This window comes from Euwallacea fornicatus, chromosome 5 (genome assembly GCF_040115645.1).
Source record: "Euwallacea fornicatus isolate EFF26 chromosome 5, ASM4011564v1, whole genome shotgun sequence".
Taxonomy (NCBI): Eukaryota; Metazoa; Arthropoda; class Insecta; order Coleoptera; family Curculionidae; genus Euwallacea; species Euwallacea fornicatus.
The window spans coordinates 25486-46324 of NC_089545.1; the positions used below are offsets into that span (position 1 = coordinate 25486).

The 20839-nt window shown below is 33.7% G+C and overlaps 5 protein-coding genes across 14 annotated transcripts; 2 read left to right on the top strand and 3 right to left on the bottom strand.

Annotated features, from left to right (window-relative positions):
• The first annotated feature begins 24 nt into the window (after positions 1-24).
• Positions 25-1818, top strand: LOC136339344 (uncharacterized). Its single transcript, XM_066282502.1, has one exon. The coding sequence runs from the start codon at positions 823-825 to the stop codon at positions 1783-1785; it is 963 nt and encodes a 320-aa protein (XP_066138599.1). The 5' UTR covers positions 25-822; the 3' UTR covers positions 1786-1818.
• arg (arginase) lies at positions 1809-3412 on the bottom strand. The gene is made up of 5 exons (XM_066282498.1): positions 3136-3412; positions 2886-3077; positions 2559-2831; positions 2347-2508; positions 1809-2297 (listed from the first exon to the last, which is right to left on the bottom strand). Exons 1-5 carry the CDS (start codon positions 3314-3316, stop codon positions 2077-2079), a joined length of 1029 nt encoding a protein of 342 aa, XP_066138595.1. The 5' UTR covers positions 3317-3412; the 3' UTR covers positions 1809-2076.
• Positions 3413-3741: 329 nt separating this feature from the next.
• Positions 3742-7949, bottom strand: LOC136339336 (fumarate hydratase, mitochondrial-like). Of its 2 annotated transcripts, XM_066282483.1 has the most exons (8): positions 7705-7948; positions 7581-7662; positions 7141-7266; positions 6658-6858; positions 5459-5621; positions 4884-5037; positions 4407-4652; positions 3742-4353 (listed from the first exon to the last, which is right to left on the bottom strand). In XM_066282483.1, the coding sequence occupies exons 2-8, from the start codon at positions 7581-7583 to the stop codon at positions 3849-3851; spliced, it is 1398 nt and encodes a 465-aa protein (XP_066138580.1). In that variant the 5' UTR covers positions 7584-7662; positions 7705-7948; the 3' UTR covers positions 3742-3848. The 2 variants fall into 2 exon arrangements, with proteins under 2 accessions (XP_066138580.1, XP_066138579.1); XM_066282482.1 differs by having other exon boundaries at positions 7581-7949.
• Positions 7950-8330: 381 nt separating this feature from the next.
• LOC136339334 (sodium/potassium/calcium exchanger 5-like) lies at positions 8331-11866 on the bottom strand. 2 transcript variants are annotated; one of them, XM_066282480.1, is made up of 9 exons: positions 11299-11866; positions 10043-10357; positions 9777-9964; positions 9580-9727; positions 9326-9523; positions 9054-9266; positions 8886-8954; positions 8610-8826; positions 8331-8523 (listed from the first exon to the last, which is right to left on the bottom strand). In XM_066282480.1, exons 1-9 carry the CDS (start codon positions 11444-11446, stop codon positions 8406-8408), a joined length of 1614 nt encoding a protein of 537 aa, XP_066138577.1. In that variant the 5' UTR covers positions 11447-11866; the 3' UTR covers positions 8331-8405. The 2 variants fall into 2 exon arrangements, with proteins under 2 accessions (XP_066138577.1, XP_066138576.1); XM_066282479.1 differs by having other exon boundaries at positions 8886-8987; positions 11299-11861.
• zyd (zydeco) lies at positions 9851-20701 on the top strand. Of its 8 annotated transcripts, none has more exons than XM_066282490.1 (10): positions 9851-9981; positions 17641-17814; positions 17923-18110; positions 18164-18362; positions 18628-18708; positions 18930-19111; positions 19289-19451; positions 19505-19606; positions 19663-19784; positions 19840-20701. In XM_066282490.1, the coding sequence occupies exons 1-10, from the start codon at positions 9957-9959 to the stop codon at positions 20050-20052; spliced, it is 1449 nt and encodes a 482-aa protein (XP_066138587.1). In that variant the 5' UTR covers positions 9851-9956; the 3' UTR covers positions 20053-20701. The 8 variants fall into 8 exon arrangements, with proteins under 8 accessions (XP_066138587.1, XP_066138586.1, XP_066138592.1 ...); XM_066282489.1 differs by lacking the exon at positions 9851-9981 and adding an exon at positions 12515-12816; XM_066282495.1 differs by lacking the exon at positions 9851-9981 and adding an exon at positions 14810-14868.
• The last annotated feature ends 138 nt before the right edge of the window (positions 20702-20839 follow it).

A 20839-nucleotide genomic window follows, 5' to 3' on the forward strand; every position in this document is an offset into this window, starting at 1 on the left:
TTAATTTACAGGCAAATGTCTCCCATAGTGTGTAGTATATGTACCCACATAGGTACTCGTTTGGACTGCCTATAACAACCATGGGTATATATGTACAGTATTTTTTTCGTCGCTATGCACATGGAGTTTTAGTAAGTGCAAGCGAAAGGCGATTAGGTAATTACCAAATGCGAAAGAAACAGGCTACCGTTTTCGTTTTTATTATCAACGATCGGCTAGCGTCGTTGGCTCGCAAGCAGTACGCCTTAATTTAAGAATGGAGGCAGACGCAGTTTTACGTGATTTTAAAGAATGCATTTTACGCACATGTATGCAAATTTGAATGCGTTCTTCGAGAACAAATTCTATGATAACTTTTAATATGGCCTTGTCTACAAAAACTAAGATATAAACGGTAATTTCGAACGCATTAATTGAAAAAACAAACTATTTTTGTAGCATAATCCATTTTTGCATTAAGGCGTACTACTTGTGAGTCAACGACGCTAATGGATCGTGGACAATGGAAAGGGGAACGACACCCTATGTCGCTTACACTCAGTAAAGCTCTATGTGCATAGCAGCGAAAAAAGTATTCTATATGAATGACAGAGACGATATATTGCTTCAGTCGTACTAAATTTTACAATAAAATATACAAAACACTGTTGTCAAATTTAATTTCACAGTTTGTTAGATACAGACGGTTATGATCTGTCGGTAAATTTGCCATATTAAAATTTTATCGCATCCTTCAACTTTTTGGTTGGCGCCAGATGAATTGTATATCATTTGGGGAAGTTATCATCTATATACGTTTAGTTTCCATTGTTAAAAATCGTCATGTCTGATTTGCGACAATCTCAAAGTGAAATGGCTCATTACAAACAAAAATCGGCTTTCAATAGTCTGGAGGAATTCGAAAGAGCTTTCAGACAAATAAACACTGAGCTTTGTGTGAAAAGGAAGGAGGTAGAAAAACTGAGATCACAACTAGAGGAAACTCAACGTGAGAATTATAATTTAAAAGAATCATTCGAGAAGTCAAATGGATCCTCAGAAGAAAAACGAATTATTCTTGAAATGTTAAAGGTACAAATTCAAGACTTGGAGCCGAAATTGTCTGAAAAGAGGAATGCATTTGCAAAGCTGGAGATGCAGTATAAAATGGAGATGGTGAAAAACAAAACGCTAAAAGAAGATTCTCTGCGGATTGGCAAGGAACGTGAGGAATTGATCAGGAAAATTGAGGTTTTAGAGGAAAAAGCCAAACATGATAGGATGTATATTAATGATATATCTTACAAATTGAGCCAGTTCAAGAATGTACTTTCGTACGTTAAAGACGACGTGCTGAATATGAAGGAAAATTATCATTCTGTTACATCACTGTCACAAACATTGGACTCGATTAAGGAAAGTTTGAGAAAATATGAAGAATTTTCGAATATTAATGAAAATTTAAAGAAGGAGAAATCAAAACTTGAAGAGCAAGTTATTTGCTATAAAACCAAATTCGAAAAATTCGAATCGTTTGTTAATAGCAATGAATATTCGATAGTTTACAAGAATTTGATGGCAAAAACTTTGTTAGTACGTTGCAAGAAACAAGTCGATCATTACAGTAAAATAATGCAAATGAAAAACGAAATTATTACTAATTTAAATTTCAATCTACAACAAGAGAAAAAGACTAATATAAAACTAATACAGCAAGTCAAAGATGTGTCCAAACAAAATGAACTTTTGACAGTAAATATCTCAGAACTTGAAGCAAAATTATTAAATAAGGGGATGATTAAATAACCAATACAAAATAAAATAAAAAATATATGGCAAATGTTTATTTGAGCTTAAGTAATAAAAAAACCAACGTTGTTTATATTGCAGATAGTCCCTAAAAGACACAATTCAATTATTAACATGATAATTTTACTATTATAGTTTCTGGAAAATGAATGATATAGAGTAACATACATGATATAGTACATGTGAACTAACATTCATGTAGTAAATAAAATATATTTATGTTTTTTTGTCACATAAGGAACGTACATAGGTACCTACTTAAATAACTTGTCGTGTAGGTGGCACCGTTTACAAAGGCAATGTATGAATATTCCTAGGTCTCAAACCTCTTCTTGAGTGTCCCAGTGCCGCAGCTATAATATAAATAGCGGCATCTACAGTCTTTTTCACATCCTGTTCGCTACCAATGAAGGGATTCACTTCTACCAAATCCAAAGCCCCCAAGCGACGAGTTCGATGAACCATTTCCATTAATTGAATCCCTTCTCTGAGGGTCATACCACCCCTAACTAAATGAATTATAAGAAAACCTGAAGGAAAAAGATCATCTAGTTTTACCTGCAGTTCCAGTACTTGGAGCCTCCAAGGAATCCAATGAGTCAATGTCAAAACTTACGTGAATAGATTTCTCTCTTTCAGGGTCAATTTTATTCAAAGCCATGTCCAGAACAGTGCTTATCCCATAATTTTCGATATCTTCCATTCCGAACGCATTGATCCCTATAGGAATCCATTTAGTTTTGAAAATCGGGGTTGGTTTAATTATTTACCTAGTTCGTCAATTATCAGTCTTTCGTATGAATCCACAGATCGCAGCCCGATATAAGCAATATTCCTCAACGAAATGATCGGTCTCTGCCAGTCCATTCCTGGCAAATAAGGCCAGTAATCTGATAGTTCCTTGACTAAAAGAGCCATAGGCATTCCGTGAACATTTCCGGAACTTGAGGTTTTGTTAGTGTTTAGGTCCCCATGAGCATCCACCCACAGAACACAAACGTTTTCATCTTTTGCTTTTATGTGACCGTCTACAGTCCCGAGACCTAAAACAAAGAAATATTTTGAAGTTTTTTTTTCAAGTATAGGTAGGTACTTACCAAGAGAATGGTCCCCTCCTAGTGTTACACATATTCTACCTCTACTCAAGATGGATTTTACTGTTTTAGACACTTCGTAATTGCAGGATGCAATGTGTGCGTATTCCTTCATGTTCGGGATATTTTCATTTTTTAGGTCTGGGGGAATTTTGTAGGAAATATCTCCATAGTCTTTCACATCCAGTTTGTTCTCTGCATTAACTCAGTTGTTAAAAAAAAACAATTCTAAATTGATTCATATAACACGTACCAATTTCTTCAAGCCTTTCGATCAGTCCCATTTGTCTTATTACTGAGGGACCATTAGCGACTCCCTTTTTGGCCTGCCCTTTATCAAAGGGCACCCCCAGTATGCCCACTTTAATGGAACTATCGTTGGTATGCAACTTTCTTTTTAATAGTTCAAACCCTCTGATTAGTTTTGTTTGCATTTTTGTAGTGTAGCAAATTCGTTTCACCACACTAAAGAGCAAGTTTATCAAAAGGTCGAACCTAATAATCGGAGTTTCTTGATAATAATGTAGTTTACCATATCATAAAATTAATTTTATTTGTCAAGATATTTTAAAATGTTGATAATATGTTGATACTGCTATTCATTACCAAACTGATTGGGAATGGCTTGCGTGCATACATTTTTGAATTGCACGATCCTGAATTACTGTAGATGTGGAACCGTACACAAAGCTGGTCATGAATATACTTAATCTCTCATTGATAATTTGAAAACATAAAATTACGTTATTCATGCAATTTATAACAATCTTATAGCCACGGTCTCCTTTTGATGCCTTGAATTTTTTTTTCCTAAAATTGGGTTCACCTACTGTACTGGTCTACAAATTAAAACTAGAAATTGTAAATTACTGTGTATTAACAATTTTTTCGCCAAATATAAAAACAGACAGAAAGCATTTTACAGCTAAAATATTTAACAACAAAATCATAACAAAAAAAAAAACTTCACTTAGGTCCCAGCATTTCTTCGGGTTTCACCCATTCGTCAAACTGCTTTTCTGTCAAGATTCCTAGCTTAATCGCAGTAGCTTTAAGAGTAGAATTCTCTTTATGGGCAGTCTTGGCAATTTGCGCCGCTTTGTCATAGCCAATGTGAGGATTCAGAGCTGTCACTAACATCAAACTCTCGTGCAACAACTTGTCAATCCTGTTTTTATCGGCCTGAATTCCATCGATACAATGCTCGGTGAAGCTCTTGGTGCAATCCCCAATCAAGCGGATTGATCTTAGGACATTCGCGGCCATCATAGGTTTAAAAACGTTTAATTCAAAGTGGCCGTTGGATCCGCCAATGGTAGTGGCTACGTGATTTCCCATAACTTGAGCTGCAACCATAGTGACTGCTTCACATTGAGTAGGATTTACTTTTCCAGGCATTATGGAGCTGCCCGGTTCGTTTTCTGGGAGAATTAGTTCGCCAAGACCGCAACGCGGCCCTGATGCCAAAAATCTGAATATTTATGAGATTTGCCAAATTCCAAAATGTAAGTGGTATGCATTTACCTAATATCATTGGCGATCTTCATGAGGGAGCACGCTAGGACATTAAGAGCTCCCGACACTTCAACTAAAGCATCATGACTTGCTAAGGCCTCAAATTTATTTGGGGCGGTTATGAATGGTAAACCGGTAAGTTCTGAGATTTTAGCCGCGCATTTTTCTGCAAATCCTTTTCTCGTATTCAATCCAGTGCCTACGGCCGTGCCACCTAAAGCTAACATGTAAAGGCGCGGGAGAGTCGCTTTTACTCTAAAATGTGAAAACATTATCAAAAACTTGGAGCTTAAGTCTCGAATGGGGAACGAATCAAAGCTGGGAAAGTTCATATTATGTATTAGTATCAATACATTGCTGTGCCTTATTTTTATATGATTTATTCAAATCTACGGTAATGGGAAATTGATCTTTGATATTTAATCTGTTTAAAAGTAATGAAGCGGGTGGTAAAATCACTATGAATGCAAAACCCAAAATAATTACCTTTCGATTCCAAAAGAGGCTTGAGTAACATATCCGCTAAATTCCTGGCCTAAGCTCAAAGGTACCGCGTCTTGGGTATGTGTGCGACCTATTTTAATTATTTCAGAAAATTCGTTTGCTTTTTTGTTTAGAGAAGCAGTGAGCATCTTCAGTCCTGAAATATATTTTATCAAAAAATTTTAGATTATTCAGGTTATCCGCAAAAATAAAGGTACAACAAAACCTCAAATAGCTTGACTTTCAGGTCGTTACTCTTGAGGCATTTTACATTGTAGGATGATGCTGCATTCAACAAATTTAGGTGTATCCACACTCATTAAACACTGAAATTCAAGTATTTATCAAAGTTTAAGTGATATTCGTTAATTTGCTAATAGTTAATTGGTTAATGAGAGCGGAAAGTAATACTTTACGGCACGCTGACATGAACAAGTTCTAATTTGCACACTGGAGGATCCTTCAGAAATCGCTTTAGATTTTGACACAATATATCACTTGCTGTCAAAAGTGAAAAACAAGAAACTCATATTACAACAGGCGAGAAAATAAATACTTCTCAAAGACCTATTACCTACCAGGCATTAGGGTGTGTTCGATTTCCATTGCGACGGCAATATGCATTGCAGTGGGGAATGTGTCATTGCTGCTTTGACTCTTGTTGACATGGTCATTGGGATGCACTGGTGTCTTTGAACCTAACGTGCCTCCTAAAATTTCTATTGCCCTATTACTGATCACCTAAAAAAATGCTTTCAGTATAGATGACAGACAGATAGATAATCTTGAAACATTTCAAATATGAAATATCAAACACTCAACAAAATTATACTAATGTTGAGTTCACATAGAATTACTCATGTCGACCAGTTCATAAGTCGCCCAGTTTGCTCAATTTTATCCGAAACGATAGCAAGAAGTAAAAGAAATCACTACTTTCTATTTTCTTATCCATTTATAATCAGTTGAGATGATATGGGCTGATATCCATATCTTTAGGAATGCAATTTATCCCACTCACCTTTAATAAGTATCGTCAAGTAAGCACTTCAGAAAATTAATAAAAAATTATACATATTCTTTGCATGGGTAAGACAAGGGTGGTTACAACTAATGAACGTTGATTTTTAACTGACAATTCTTTATTTCTATTCGATATATCACGCGATACTCGAAGTAAGCTTCTAGTAGTTACATCGCTTAGTGTCAAGGCCAAGTAAATTCGGCGGATACAGCGAGACAATGTGTAAAGACACTAATGTTTCTGCAAGCAGAATAATACTTATTTCGCTGTCTAATTAATTTTAAATAATACATGTTACTAATAATTGTGCAATTTGGTGACTATTTTTGCGTGATGGTTTCCAATTTTGCTTATTTTAACTTAATATAACAAAATTTTATGTTTTATTGTATACATTTTATATAAAAGTATGAAATTATAGTTACCTAAAAAATGAATGATACACCAGCAAAAAACACAAAAATCACAAGTGCTTTTGTAGGAACGAATTTAAAAAATGACTGATAAAAATTTCGTAAGTAGAGTGTACAGTAAAACTAGTTAAAATGTTAATCCAGTCATTCCATGGAGCATTTCTAATTAGAAACAGATTAATTAAAGACAAGGTAACCTATATGCTTTTGAATACTTAAAACTTACCCTGCATATAATTTTTTAATTTTTGTTTTATATGCTTTTTTTAAGTAACATTATGCCTTGTTATTGGTCTATGAAATAACTTAATATTTTGGTTAATAAAAAGACATTTCTTACCTCATTTGTGTTCATATTTGTTTGAGTGCCAGAACCAGTCTGCCAAATAACCAAAGGGAAATGATCACAATATAATTTCCCTGAAATCACTTCATCGCAAGCCTTTGAAATTGTTTCTGATATTTTAGGGTCCAATCCATAGTCTTTGTTAACTTCAGCTGCAGCTTTTTTCAATATTCCCATTGCAGTAATAATGGGGTACTGTGAAGTCATAGCAAATGCAGGAAGAAAGAAAACATTATACGAGTGTAGTAAAATACTTTAAAATGGCAATGAAAAAGAAAGTCTTTTAGTTATCAACTGCTTTTTTCTTGTATTTCCCATGTTTCTAAATGTCTCAACTTTGAATGAATTATGCATGAATAACATACTCATAAGTGATTGTCAAGCAGTTGATGAAATAAGTGTTATAAGATAGTTTCCTTATTCTGTGGCAACAGTTAGAGTACAAAGTATAACTTTTTGGAGCATTGAAATACTAACCGGCATCCTCTCAAATTCCCCTCCAATAGCAAAATTAATGGTGGATCGAACTGTTTGGGCTCCATAGTACTTGTTTGAAGGTACTTTTACTTCGCCAAATGTATCTTTTTCAATCCTAAAATCTGCCTACAAATTAAACATGAATTATGTAGTTATTGGGCTTAAAACATTATACTGCACAGTTTGGTAAATGATAATGGTAATTGAAGGTAGTAGTGATATAAGTAATCTTTTTGGATTATCTATGATTCATATCACCTACTAGATGTCGGAATATGATAAAAAAAGTCGGCTAGTTCAGTGGTACCTATATATTAAAAATAACCTAACAAATCAATTATAATAGGCAATAATGCAAAAAATTAATACATCATTAGAATTGACCGGTATTAAATCCTTACAGTTTTTGCCAAAAATGATGACATAACGTCCAAACTTACCATGGTTGCTTTGAAAATTAAGGGTTCTTGGCGAGATTGCAGTAAAACCTTTACGCCTGTCGATGCGCGACTGCCTAGAAATCTAGAGAAAGTCATTGCTGTTGTTATTCTCTTTATCTGCAACCTCGATCCTCCTCGGAATCGAAACTTTGCGTGAAAAAGAATAACGTAATCAAGATGAAAATTGTTGGAAAGCTACAATAAAAACAAAACCCAATTGACATTGACAGTGACTTGTGGAAACTGCGAGTCAATAATACACAAGGTGTTTTTAAATTGTAATAAATCTATTGTTACGGTATAGCTTAAAACGGTTAACAACATGGCTTGAAATTCTTCGTCCTCTGCGATGTGAAACGTTTCTCAGCAAATGAGTATAATTTACAATGAGAGTTATTAGCGTAACTTGCATTAGTTATTTGTTTCACTGACTAAACCTATGCGCACGTTTATTTAGGGGAGGTAGGTGACCCTGCTGCGGTTTCTTGTTCATCGGTGGCGAAAGAATTGGTGCAGGTTTGAGGTTTCGGAAAGGTCGGTATTGGTCTTGAGTCCCCTATCGTTTTTTGTTTATTTTAATGATCGATTCATTATTGATTTATCAAGAAACTTTACAACATTAGTTGTTTTCATGTGATACGCTGTATGTTCTATCATAACAATATCAAAACCTTTTTTTTTCTTAGGAAACAATTTTATTGCTAAAAACAGTTATAAAAATAACTCTACGTAAATATAAATACTTAAATATTAAGTACTTATTGCTTTTCTAATAACAATTTGTAGAAAAGTAATTTACAAGGTAAAATATCAGAGTATCAAGTATCATCTATCGCATATTAGAAGGTTGACAGGGAAGAACACGTTTAGCTCCATTAATGAGGCAAAAACTAGGAATGCTACATACATAATTAGGCAGGCAAAACTTATTTTTCGATCCAATCTGAAACGAAAAAAGAGATTTTCATCATATAAGAAACGCATAACATCGTTGGAAATTATGGAAGGACCAAAATTTGTACAACTTACTTGAACCGGTTAAAGTATATTAACGTATATAATAACACCAGAGTAGTCAGCAAACAGAAAGCGCTGTAGTTAATTCCTTGTGAATTTATAATGATCCAATGCTCTCCCTTTACTTTAGGGTAGTATGCCGATTTAATAAACCACGGTACACCAAGACAGAGTAGTATATCAAATGTGTTTGAACCAATGGAACTACTTATACCCATCGAACCATGTCCTATAAAATTTACGCACAGTGCATTAGGTGTTTTTGAAAGGTGGATAATCCTATCATACCTTGGTTGCTCACTATAACACTTGATACGGCTTCAGGTACACTACTTCCAGCAGCGAGGAAAGTTAGACCTATAACCGAATCAGGAATTTCTAAAGTATCTCCTGAAATCCATCAAATAAAAATATTGTATAATTGAAATGATTCGTATAAATTTATATTTTGTTTACCTATTATGGTAATTAACCATGTTACAATATAGGACACACCTCCAATCCAAATCACGCACATTATAAAGGTAATAATGTACATTTTTGGGTAGTTTTTTGTAGTGGGCGTGGTCATGTATAAAACAAAAGAAATGGGCCATGTAATCGTCCACCAGAACTTTTGTTTCTTGCTGCAATTCTTGTCAGGAAATTGCCAAATATTCACGGACTCCTCTATACAAATAATTATATTTTTACACGTTGAAGAATTCAATATTACATTGGATTCATACCTACTTCTTCAATATCTCGGAGAGTGACATCAGAACTCAGAATTTCTTCAATATCACTATTGTAATGGTTCACTTTTCCGCTAGAATTAAACAGCAAAGGATGATTTTCAGTCGATATTTCTTTATAATACCCCCTCAGATTTACTTTGGCTGCCACTTTGTGAAAATATGCACATATGCTCTCGTTGAATAGCATGGCTGAAAAATCATCAGGTTTCGTATAATATCATTCACTTTTTCATTAACGCACTAACTTATCAAGTAAAATGCATAAAACAGAACTAAAATCAGTGCTTCGTAATAGTAGATTTTGCCATCTTGCAAAAATGCTATAAGTAGAATAACTGAGCACGCATACACCAAGCTGTCCCGAGTAATTGGGTACCACTCTAGATTTAAGACCTAGAATATTCGTGCTTTTTCGGAGCAATGGTTCAAATAGACAACTTACAACACTGGCGAAGAAACCACAGCAGGCCGGAACTGCCAGAATATTAAACACCGCAGAGCCAACGATAGTACCTACTCCTAGGTCTCCTTGAGTAATAAAAGTACCAACACTATTGATGAAGATTTCCGCACTTGAACTTGCTGTTGCCATGAAGGTAGCTCCTGCTATATCTTCCTTTAGATGCAGGACTGCAATAAAAATTACGGTATGTCCTTGTAACGGTCAAAGTTTATTTAAGATTATGACTTAAAGCTATTACGACTCACCATCACACAATTTTTTAATGCAAGGTATGAAATAATCCTCACAAACAATTGCTAAAAATATAAATAAATAGCAAGCTAATGTGACATGTATTATCACCCATCCATGCTTCCGTTCCTCCCTTGTGAAGCCATCGGGGGGAAATTCGTTTATAGCTGCGGGGGTACAGTTTCGGAAAGTCGTCGAATTGCTACGCAAAGAATCCAATGGAATTGAGGTGCGAAGAGTGGTATGAATTGTAGTCTCATTGCTACTTGAAAGAGTTGCGTTTAAGTCTACTGCTAGTAAGTGTCGAGAATGGTAATTATGTCCATTTCCTATGGTAATTGAAACATAGAGTAAGTATTGGAATGAACGATTTGAGGTACTTGATAAATGTTAGTAAAAAAGTATGGTACATTGTGTTTTTATGATATCCGTCAATTTAGCGTCCAATTCTCTAGGCTAATGAATTTAGTGTTGCCACAAAGTTTCGTAATTACAGGCAAATCAACCTGATAAAGTGTATACCTTAGCCCATTATTCACCGCTTAAAAGGTTTTATTTTAATCTTGATTATTGTGTGAACTTCCCATGCGTGAGTTCCTCATCTAGTCTTGTTCCGACGTTATTGCGTCGAACAAAACAACTACTTGGTACTTATCCGAAGCACCCTGTGAATGTGTGGCACTTGCCATTCTTCTCGACAAGAGCCCTTGAAAAATACATGTAATTATTTTTTCCTCATGTTACGTAAACTAACATTTATATAAATAGTCGATAATGTTACGGTAATATTTATTTTTATGATCGCATTGAAACAATACTTGAAGCATAAAATTCTTCGGTGTGTGAAAAGTAAACAATTGATTCATTGTTAGGCGCGTTTAAATCAAAAACATTTTTTATCGCTCAACATTAAAAATTTTGGTTTTGCAACTATAAACTTTCAAATCTCCAAATATTAATAGAAATTGATATCGAAAAATAGCTCGTGAATTACAACACAATCTGAAGTTTAAATAATGAACAATATGGAAATTTTGGATTTCTCTATCTTTCTTAATAGGTCCATTGGAAACCTCCGAGTTCAAGAATTTCAGTCGAAAAATCTGGGTTTAATATAAGATTCATATGTTTCGATAACAGTGAAAAATCCAATCAGAAAAATTTTGATTTTAAAGGAGGATAACTTGCTTAACTTTAGTAATGGAACACAAAGTTTTTCAACCGTCGAGCGTGAAATTTTGAAATATTTCAAATTAATATTTCGACTTACCCAAAGGTATTGTAACATCGAATGGAGCTTTCCTATTGCCAACGGAGAGCAATGCAACAATCAAGTAAGCACAACTGATAAATAATACAGAAGTAATTCTTAAAATTAGAGCTATTTGCGTGTTCTTAGTCCGTAACGATATTCCCATAATGCAGGAACTCTACAAGTATCTTCGCTAAAAGTGTCACATAGGAAATTTAAATTAACAAATCCACTACAAATAGATGTTTGCTTGATTGTCTTCGACCTGTTAGAGCGAATAAAAGTTGAAATAATCTTCTTGATCGAATTTATATACATATTTATTCTTATCTTGACACCTCAAACAAGTGGAAGGAAACCCATTGATAGTGGAAAATTTCATACGATCCGGTGGTATAAATAAGTACATACTCAAATGGTTATCAATATATTCTTGTATTGTGTTTGAGAATGTGCTGGTTTTGAATTATTTACTCATGTGTGTAAATATACCTCAGTGGCGCATGGAGGTGATGTGAGCAGAATCACCGTGAATCAAGTTACTACGGAATCAAAGAACGATTTGCAACGCCTATGATTAACGGTAGTTAAGAAATAGACCTACCGTAAAACAACAATTCTAAAACTAAATCATAATATTTACCTGTTCAAATATAGTCCGAAGTAAATTCTACGACTCTAAAACGCAGCGGGTATATGTATACACAATATTAAGCGTATTACATTACCCATTTAAATTATACTCTAAAATCCATTTTTGCAATAATATTGGTAGTGTTAGTTTAGATTTTGATAACATTGTTCAATTTGGTCTTGAAAAAAAAAATGAATTAACGCACATCATTATGACTAAAGTTTTGCTCAATAAATGGTCTATAAGGTTGTAAGGTGCTATTGAATCACGAATACAGGGTGTTTCAAATTAAAACTGTAAAATTAAAAACTAATTTTTATAATTCAAAAAATACAAACAGAAATGATTTAAAAATTTGTTATTTTCTAAGGATTTCTTTAAAAAGGCGACCCGTTGAAAACATACTGGAAGGCCTAGCTTCTCTATCGACGAGCACCATCTTTATTATTGTCTTCGCTATAATATATCACAATTTCTGTTTTCCTAAATAAGTACTTATTCTTCATTTGATAGCAATAAAACTATGCGAATCTTCATCATCTGTTTACTGTTTTAACCTTCTATGACAGGTTCCCTTAAATAATTTACATACAGACGATCCCCTGACTGAACTCACAATTAATGTGACAAGGCACGGTATCAGCTCTGGTTCCGACAATGAAGGTGCTGATCAAAAAAAATTACCTCGAACAAAGAGTTCGGTTGTTTACGATTGTGTCGGCTCTCGGACAATGAGCCTGTTATAAAAGTACAATAGAGCTGCTTCAGTGGCTGCTAAGCGTTCCATATAAGTGTATAATAGAGCCGATGAGTGATACGGATCCTATTAAGCTCAGGGCGGGGGTTAAAAGTGACTTCAGCACCACCAGAGAACAGAATGGATTTCGGAACTTTGGCAGCAGGTAAGTTTGTATAAATAAACCTGTGTGGATTTATATTTAAATCATATAAATTAAAGCTACATTAACAACCGGTTGAAATTTTTTTTCGTATGGTGTATAATTAAATATATATAGAGGCCAAATGGTTACATGGATAATTGAATCGGAAACGACATTTTCATATAGTTTATTATAGTGGCCGGCGATAAATTAAGCTGTTAAATTCTGTTTACTAAGTGAATGATTGGTCTTACAATAGTCTTTAGCTACACCTAAAAGCAAGCTTGGAAAATGGTTTGATGTATCAGCGAAATTGAGAGCAGTTTTGCTTTTATATATTAAAGTATTATAATATACTAATACAAGTGTATTGTCTTTTTTGAATTCCTTGGAATAAATATCATCTATAACTCAGTAAAAACAATATATCTAACTTAAAAAATACAATTCTCGACCTACGTATATAGTACATGATAATTGCAATATTTTAGAAATTTATTTATATTTGATCTTGATATATAATGATAAATATTTAGAATCCTTAAAGAAGTTACAATCAGTATTGATACTGCTTCCAGATAATTTTTTCATTAAATCTACATAAATAATAGTATGTTATCTCATGTCTCGATTGGTATAATACGTATTATGAAGGTACATGGACATTAAAAATTATATGATTTAAATAAGTTAATAAGATCATTCACCCGGTGGTTTCTCTTCTTGAAAACTAAGATGATTCCCAAGAATTGTGAAAAATCAAATAACTGATTAAAAATTTGAATTAAACCGAAGCTAAACAAATTAGTGTTAAATTAATTAAAAAAATAAAACAGTTCAATTCACGTGATATTGAAAGAATTTATAGATTAAATATTTTTTTAACAGGTTTAAGTAGATCCTACATTTATTACATTTGTTACTAGTTTTTAGAAATGTTTGATTAAGGAAGTTACTAAATATGTTCTGTGAGTTTGAAGTAGAATATTTATTTTTTTAATTTTTGGGAATAACACTTAATATTTTAAACTTGCCGTAGCAGTGTAATTTCTCAGGTAAAACTCATTTAGAATAACACCCGCACTTCAAGAAGCGCTCACATAGACACCCTTATAAATATTTTGGTGACGACTTTATTACCGCGTTTGAAATCAAGAAAAAGGACTAGAAAAAAAAACAGTAAACTAGAGTGTATCATAAGTAAATATTTAAATTATCGGAAGCATTTCTCTTTTTTAGTTACTAATATAAATAATACGATCCGTGTTTGTTTAGAATCGAATAGGTATTTCGCACTTTGAACTAAAAATACTTTTGGCGTTAATAACTTCTTTTCGTATAAACTGAAAAAATGCAAAACAAACTATAAAATTATTTCAGCCTTAGTTGGTTGTTAATTACCTATTAAATTATAAATCGACATCATCCACAAATTTTAAAGTAAATACAGGCTGTACAAACTACATATAAACAAGTTTTAGGTGGAAAGTGTAAAATATTCTCACTTTCAATTTATGAAATTTGCATCCATAACAACCCATTTGTCAGGTTTATTTAACAGCAATTTAATTTGAAAGAACAATTTGATTTATTTTTAATGTATTGTAAAGTACGTTCTTCGGTACGTAGAATTTTAGTGAGTGCAAGCAAAAGAAAATTAAGTGATAGATAAGCGCGAGGGAGACAGGCTATCGTCGTTAACTCGCAACCAGTATGCTGTAATCAGAGGACGGATCATGTTGTAAAAAGGGCTTGTTTTTCAATTGATGTGTTCTAAAAATAGCATTTTTACTGTGATGTTTGTAGAGGTAAGGCTACATTAAAATTTATTGTGGAATTTTTTCTTGAAGAAAGCATTTAATTTTGCATGTACGCACATAATTTACATCCCCCAAAATCACGTAAAATCGCATTCATATTTGGACCAAGAAATACTTCTTGCAAATTAAAAGCGTCAGTCGATCGTTGACAAAGGGAGGGGAAACGGTAGCCTCTTTTCCTCGTACTTATCAATCGCCTAATTGTGTTTTGCTTGCAATCACTAAAAACCCCATGTGCATAGCAACGAAAAAGGTACAGTATATTAATCATATTAAAATATATTTCAATGTATATAAATTAAAAAAATAACACACTGACAATTCAAAATAAAACTTCTTTCAAATTAGGTTTTACGCGACATAATGTCATTGGAAATTCTAAAGTGAATGTATCTTCGTGAAGAGGCTTATTTTGGTGAATCTTCAGCTAATGCTAAAATGTATTTCACTCAAAAACGAAATCTACGCATTCCGGCAATTGCTAATATTTTGATAGCAATTCAAAATAAGCCGAGTTAAAGTAAGTAAATTTTCAGTGGTACACCCTGAATATTGTTAAGAAATTGTGTGAATAAAATTATCATGAATGTCACTCTCTTTGAGAAGATAAAATTTGTTTTAAGTTGAAAATTCTTCTCATAAATTTATTTTAAAACGTTTACTTCACCCCAAAATTTAGTCTGGGCAAAATAATTCACGTTTATGCCAATTTTGCACAAATAAAATTAGTGAAAATTGAGTGCTTCTATTTCGGCGAGATTGGGTTTCGTAGTAGACGTACGATACAGCTTCGATGGGGTTCAGTCCAAATTCGAATCGGACAACTTCGATTTTTGGGTCAAAAAATAGAAGTTGTTGTTGAAGACTAAATCGTGGTAAAAATTCTAAAATTTGAGGCAAACAAATTTTAGTTACTCTGGTTTCAAAATTATTTGCATTCAATAGTTGAAATGTAAACGCTGTCGTTCAGCACTAACCAAATTAATAACTTCTTTTTGAAATTAAAACTCCGGATTATAATATATTTAGAACAAGTCTTCCGCTTGTCAATAACAAAAATTATAATTATAAAAAAATATACACTATAAGTAGTCACGTGAACAATACTAATTTCTGTTACGAGTTGTTTGAAACTTGACGTGGTTGTGTCTACGTATCGCTACGCCAAGTATTGCTAGTTTCGTGTGGCGCCATCTGGGGGTGAATAAGCAAACCAAGTATTGTGCAATAGAAGAAATCGGTCCTTATTTAAAAGCTAATGCTGTGCATGATGTTTAGGTGTTGGTACCAATCAGGACAAAAACGAAGAATGTCACAAGCGATGGTATACTGATGCGCTTTTTCAAAACTTTTTTTGTCTTTAAGAGCTGGGGCTCAATAAAAAAAGATTCATATTTTTAAGATCATCGATAAAAAAATCACTTCGAACAGGCTATTGAACCCTTGGATGCCAAAGAAATGTGTAATTATGATTTTTTATTCGAACTTGTTTCCTTTAATTTCCGCTTATGAAAAAGGAAACGAAAACACACATTTAAAGATAATATACATGTATATATGGAAACAGTTCTGCAGCTTGTAATTAAATTGTTAACTCAATCTAAAACAGTTAGACGCCAGGCAATAACACTCTCCTTAATAGCTTCAATTAAAACCGATTTAATATTTCTCCTATAAAATTTAGTATGTTGGTTGCAAAGAACTATTCGATGGGTCGGGTAAAGATATGAAAAATGTTCAGTTCAAAAAGCGGTAAGTATAAATGTAAAATAATTAAATATTTGTGGGAAAGGTATAAGTTAAAAGTGTATGACAAGTTGGAAAAGCAGTGTGGAATTAAAAGGAAATATCAGTAGTCGTTCATATTGCACTTACAAGAGATTTTAAAAAATTATTATTAGGTACCTACAAATTTCAAAAACTTTATAATATGATTTAAGGAACAGAAACGTAGGATAGATCGCGGATCACGAATTTTAGAGAATGAATTTTGGAGCATTAAAAGAAAATTCTGTACAATTTTAATTCCTGCAAGTTTTGTGCAAATACAATAATAAATGAAACTGTACGATTACAATGAAACTATTATACTCAAAGACCGGTAAACTAAAACGTTTACCATTCCCTTAGGGAATTATAAAAGGCCGCTACCTACAAATTATAATCAATTGATTGTATCGTAAACATATAGATACAACAATAGCACAACATGAACTTGATTTGTGACGCATCTATAGTCTCATCACAACAGAAGTTAGAATTAGATCAATTGAAGATAGGTACTGTTTATATGGCGGCATAATAGACACTTGTGTACCACAAAAAATATTAGAAAGAATGATATAAATAAAAAAGAATTCGTAATTTAAACACACCAGAGGTGAATTTTGTTCAAAAGCTTTTTTCGTTACGGCAACATTCAAATTATACTTATACAGCTATAAATTAATAGATCATTTATTTGCACCATTAAGCACATGTAATTGATGTAATTATTGGCGCTACATAAAATGACTCCGTACCTGCTTACATTCAGTTTTCAATATTCTATTCTGAAATGATACTACTAAGTGCCATTGTGATACAAATGTGGACTACGTTGGAATAATTAAAATGGAACAAAATGTTCGGACGATTTTGCAATATTTAGGTTTGTAGTCAGTTGGAATAATATATATTTTTAAATACACGAACTTTATAACCCTGCATCAACAGCTACCGTTAGTTAGATACTTCAACAGAACTATATTGGCAAATAAACTTCCTAACTAAACAGAGCATGCAATATAAACCTCAATAAAGATTGTTGCGTGATTAATACACCTAATTCTTGGAGTCATGAAGGTCAATTTAAGATTAACAGGTATCGTTCCCTCAGAAAGAATTAGAGTCTTCAATGAAATAGAGCTGAATTTCAAGTGCATCAATGATGGAGGTGATAGGTACATGTTTTACATTAAACTGGATGGATGTAGAATTCAAACTGCTGCTGGAGACATTAATAACATGTTTGCCTTTGTTTCAGGACTTAATTGTACTCCACCGGCCATTGATGATTTTCCTCCGGATTTGTTCACAGAAGGTCAAAGACGAGAAGGAGCCATCTTAGTTCATATAATAGTTTCGTTATATCTATTCGTTGCTTTAGCTGTAGTCTGTGATAATTACTTCGTACCAGCAGTAGAAAAAATCTGCCATGGTAAGTATCTACTTGCCGAGGCTGTAAATTGTTGACGTAGATCATTGATTTTGAAACAGTAATACGTTTTTTTTGCGATTGTTTTATAACGATAAATGTCTTTTTCAGCATTTAACATGTCAGCCGACGTCGCTGGTGCCACTTTCATGGCGGCAGCCACTTCGGCGCCTGAACTCTTCGTCAATGTTATCGGAACCTTCATCACCGAAGGTGACATAGGGGTAGGAACCATAGTAGGATCTGCCGTATTTAATATCCTAGCAGTAGCTGCGTGTTGTGGCGTTAGTGCTGGAATAGTCAGTATTCCCTAAGATATTGATAATTTGGAAATAATAATTTTTCGTTACAGTGTGGAGTCAAAGTGATTCCATTGGACTGGTGGCCATTGACTAGAGACTGTTTAGCGTATGGTATCACAGTTTCTATTCTTATATGCATAATCCACGATGAGAGAATCGAGTGGTACGAGGCTCTGATTTTAGTGTTTCTCTACGTTGTTTACATATTGATAATGTACTTCGATAAGTCCATTCAAAAGTTTGCCAAAGGTGAGTGTCAAAACTTTTCAGACTAGAAAAAACGCAATAGTGAGGCACAAATTTAGGGCACCACTGAGTTTGCAAACTACACCAGGCAGTTCATCGCGGGCTTTCCATCCGTTTGAGTTATCATATTCTCGCAAAATAAATTAGCAGGTCTATTAGAAGCTCATTTCACTTTACAATAATAGTGTTTGAAAAAGTAATAAATGAACCATCTTAGTACGAAACTATTTGATTATATATTCTTGTTTAAAAAATACATATATTTCAGCTTCACTAAAGCACGTACAAAGACTACCAAAATCAGAGAGGAAAAATTCAAACTCGCAGGAAAATAACAGAAATAACAAAGGTGAGCAATGAAAAGAATAAAAAGGAATGAAATTGATTTAAAAAATATGCAGAATACTTCGACGATTGTTCCAAAACTTTCGTTGAACGCGTTATGTACCCAATTTTCCAATTACAAGAAATCATCATGACACATCGATTTTAAGAGGCTGTAAAAAAGTTCCTTCCTTGATTCTGCTGATATTTAAAAATGTCCAACCAGTAATGATAATAACATAATAGATCACGCTTCAGAAATTGAGTCGAACATCAATCCCTCACATCTAAATGGATCATTGAAGGTAGATGCCCTGGAAATTAGTGAATTGAGGGAGGAACCTCCAAAATTGGAATTGAGCAGTAGAGACATTGAGGAGGAATTGCCCTTTTGGAAGTGGCCCAAAGATAAAGGAAGTTTCAGTCAGGTAAACATTTACAAGTGTAGTTAAACTCATATAAATTGCATTAAATACAAACGTGGACATAATTGAATAAATATAATCTGACTAACCATAAAATATTACCTTTGCTTCAAATGGAGTTGATTTCCTATAGTTCTGGAACACACAACTGTCTTTAAAACATGAAATTAACACTTTTAGATCACATGGATTATTACTTGGCCAATTCGCCTCATTTTCTTCTTGACCATACCTGATTGTGAGAAACCCAACTTAAAAAAATGGTTTCCTGTAACATTTCTGATGTGTATCATCTGGATAGGATCGCTGTCTTATATTGTGGCTTGGATGATTACTATTATAGGTACGACAGCTCACAAAATAAGGAAAAATATAATTTTATTTGTTCTTGTTTAGGAGATACCTTACGAATCCCAGATTCGGTAATGGGAATAACTTTCTTGGCAGCTGGAACCAGTGTTCCCGAAGCAGTATCCAGTGTTATCGTAACTAGACAAGGTGATTAAATTCACTTAACGGGTATGAAGTAATGAGGAATATTGGTTAAATTTCAGGTCACGGCTCTATGGGTATAAGCAACTCGATCGGCTCCAACACTTTTGACATCCTGCTATGCTTAGGTCTACCATGGTTCATTAAAGCCACTTTTATGCCCACAATTGCAGGGAAACAATGGGTGATTCTTATTCAACAAGAGTGATTGTAAGTGTAAACTTACTCACATTTTTCAGGTTGGTATCAACTCGGCTGGCATAGAATACAGCGCCATTTCACTGCTCTCCTCCCTGCTTATGCTATACGTGGTGTTTGCCCTTAACAAATTCAGATTGGATAAACGCGTGGGGGTGATTTGCCTGTTGATGTATGCGGTGTTTCTTATTTTAGCGAGTTTGATCGAACTCAACGCATTCTTCAGGGTTAACTTGCCGACATGCGGACGATGAGGAATCATTTATTTAGCAAAGAAACGTTGCAGGCAAGGATTAGAGTATGGTGTTTAATAAGTGCGCGCGGACATTATTGGATTGAGAAATTTTGAAGAAATAAATTGCTCATGAATAGGAATTTGCACTCTCAATTTTCGAGGAATGTAATTAGAAAATAATTGATTGAAAACCTATATTTCCTTCCAATTTGTAATTTTAGCAACAATTAACATGTTTGCAGGTAGTAAACCATAACGCATCATTAAATAATAATTCTTGGACTCGCTATTCTTAAGACTACTGGTCTATACGAGTATACTCGTTAGTCATACTCGTATATTGTTTGATGATGGAGCTGTCCGCATTCGACCAGCACCTATTCCAGCTGCCAGATGTTTGAGAAAGCATTCGAACTCGTTTATAGCGTTTGCAAATTATGACTATAGTGTGGATTATTCTAACCTACGAACAACCAATTTACTATATGATTTATCCTATAAATCTCGCGTAGGTATCGGGATATTTAATAGGCCAGTGTTATTAATCGAAGCGTACTTTTACTTAATTATGTAGCGCATTGTATTTTGCTATAATAATCATTAAATAAGTTTATTGTTTTGGTATTATAGTGATTTGAATGTAGATTGAATATAATATTTAAAGCGAAGATGTTTTAAGTTTTGTACCTACATAAATATAAAAATATTCCTCTAAATACAGGGGTGTTTGTTCCAATTTTGTAAAACTTGGTTATTTGAAGAATTCCAATGTTTGACAATCAAGGGCAAAATTGGGTCATTAGGAC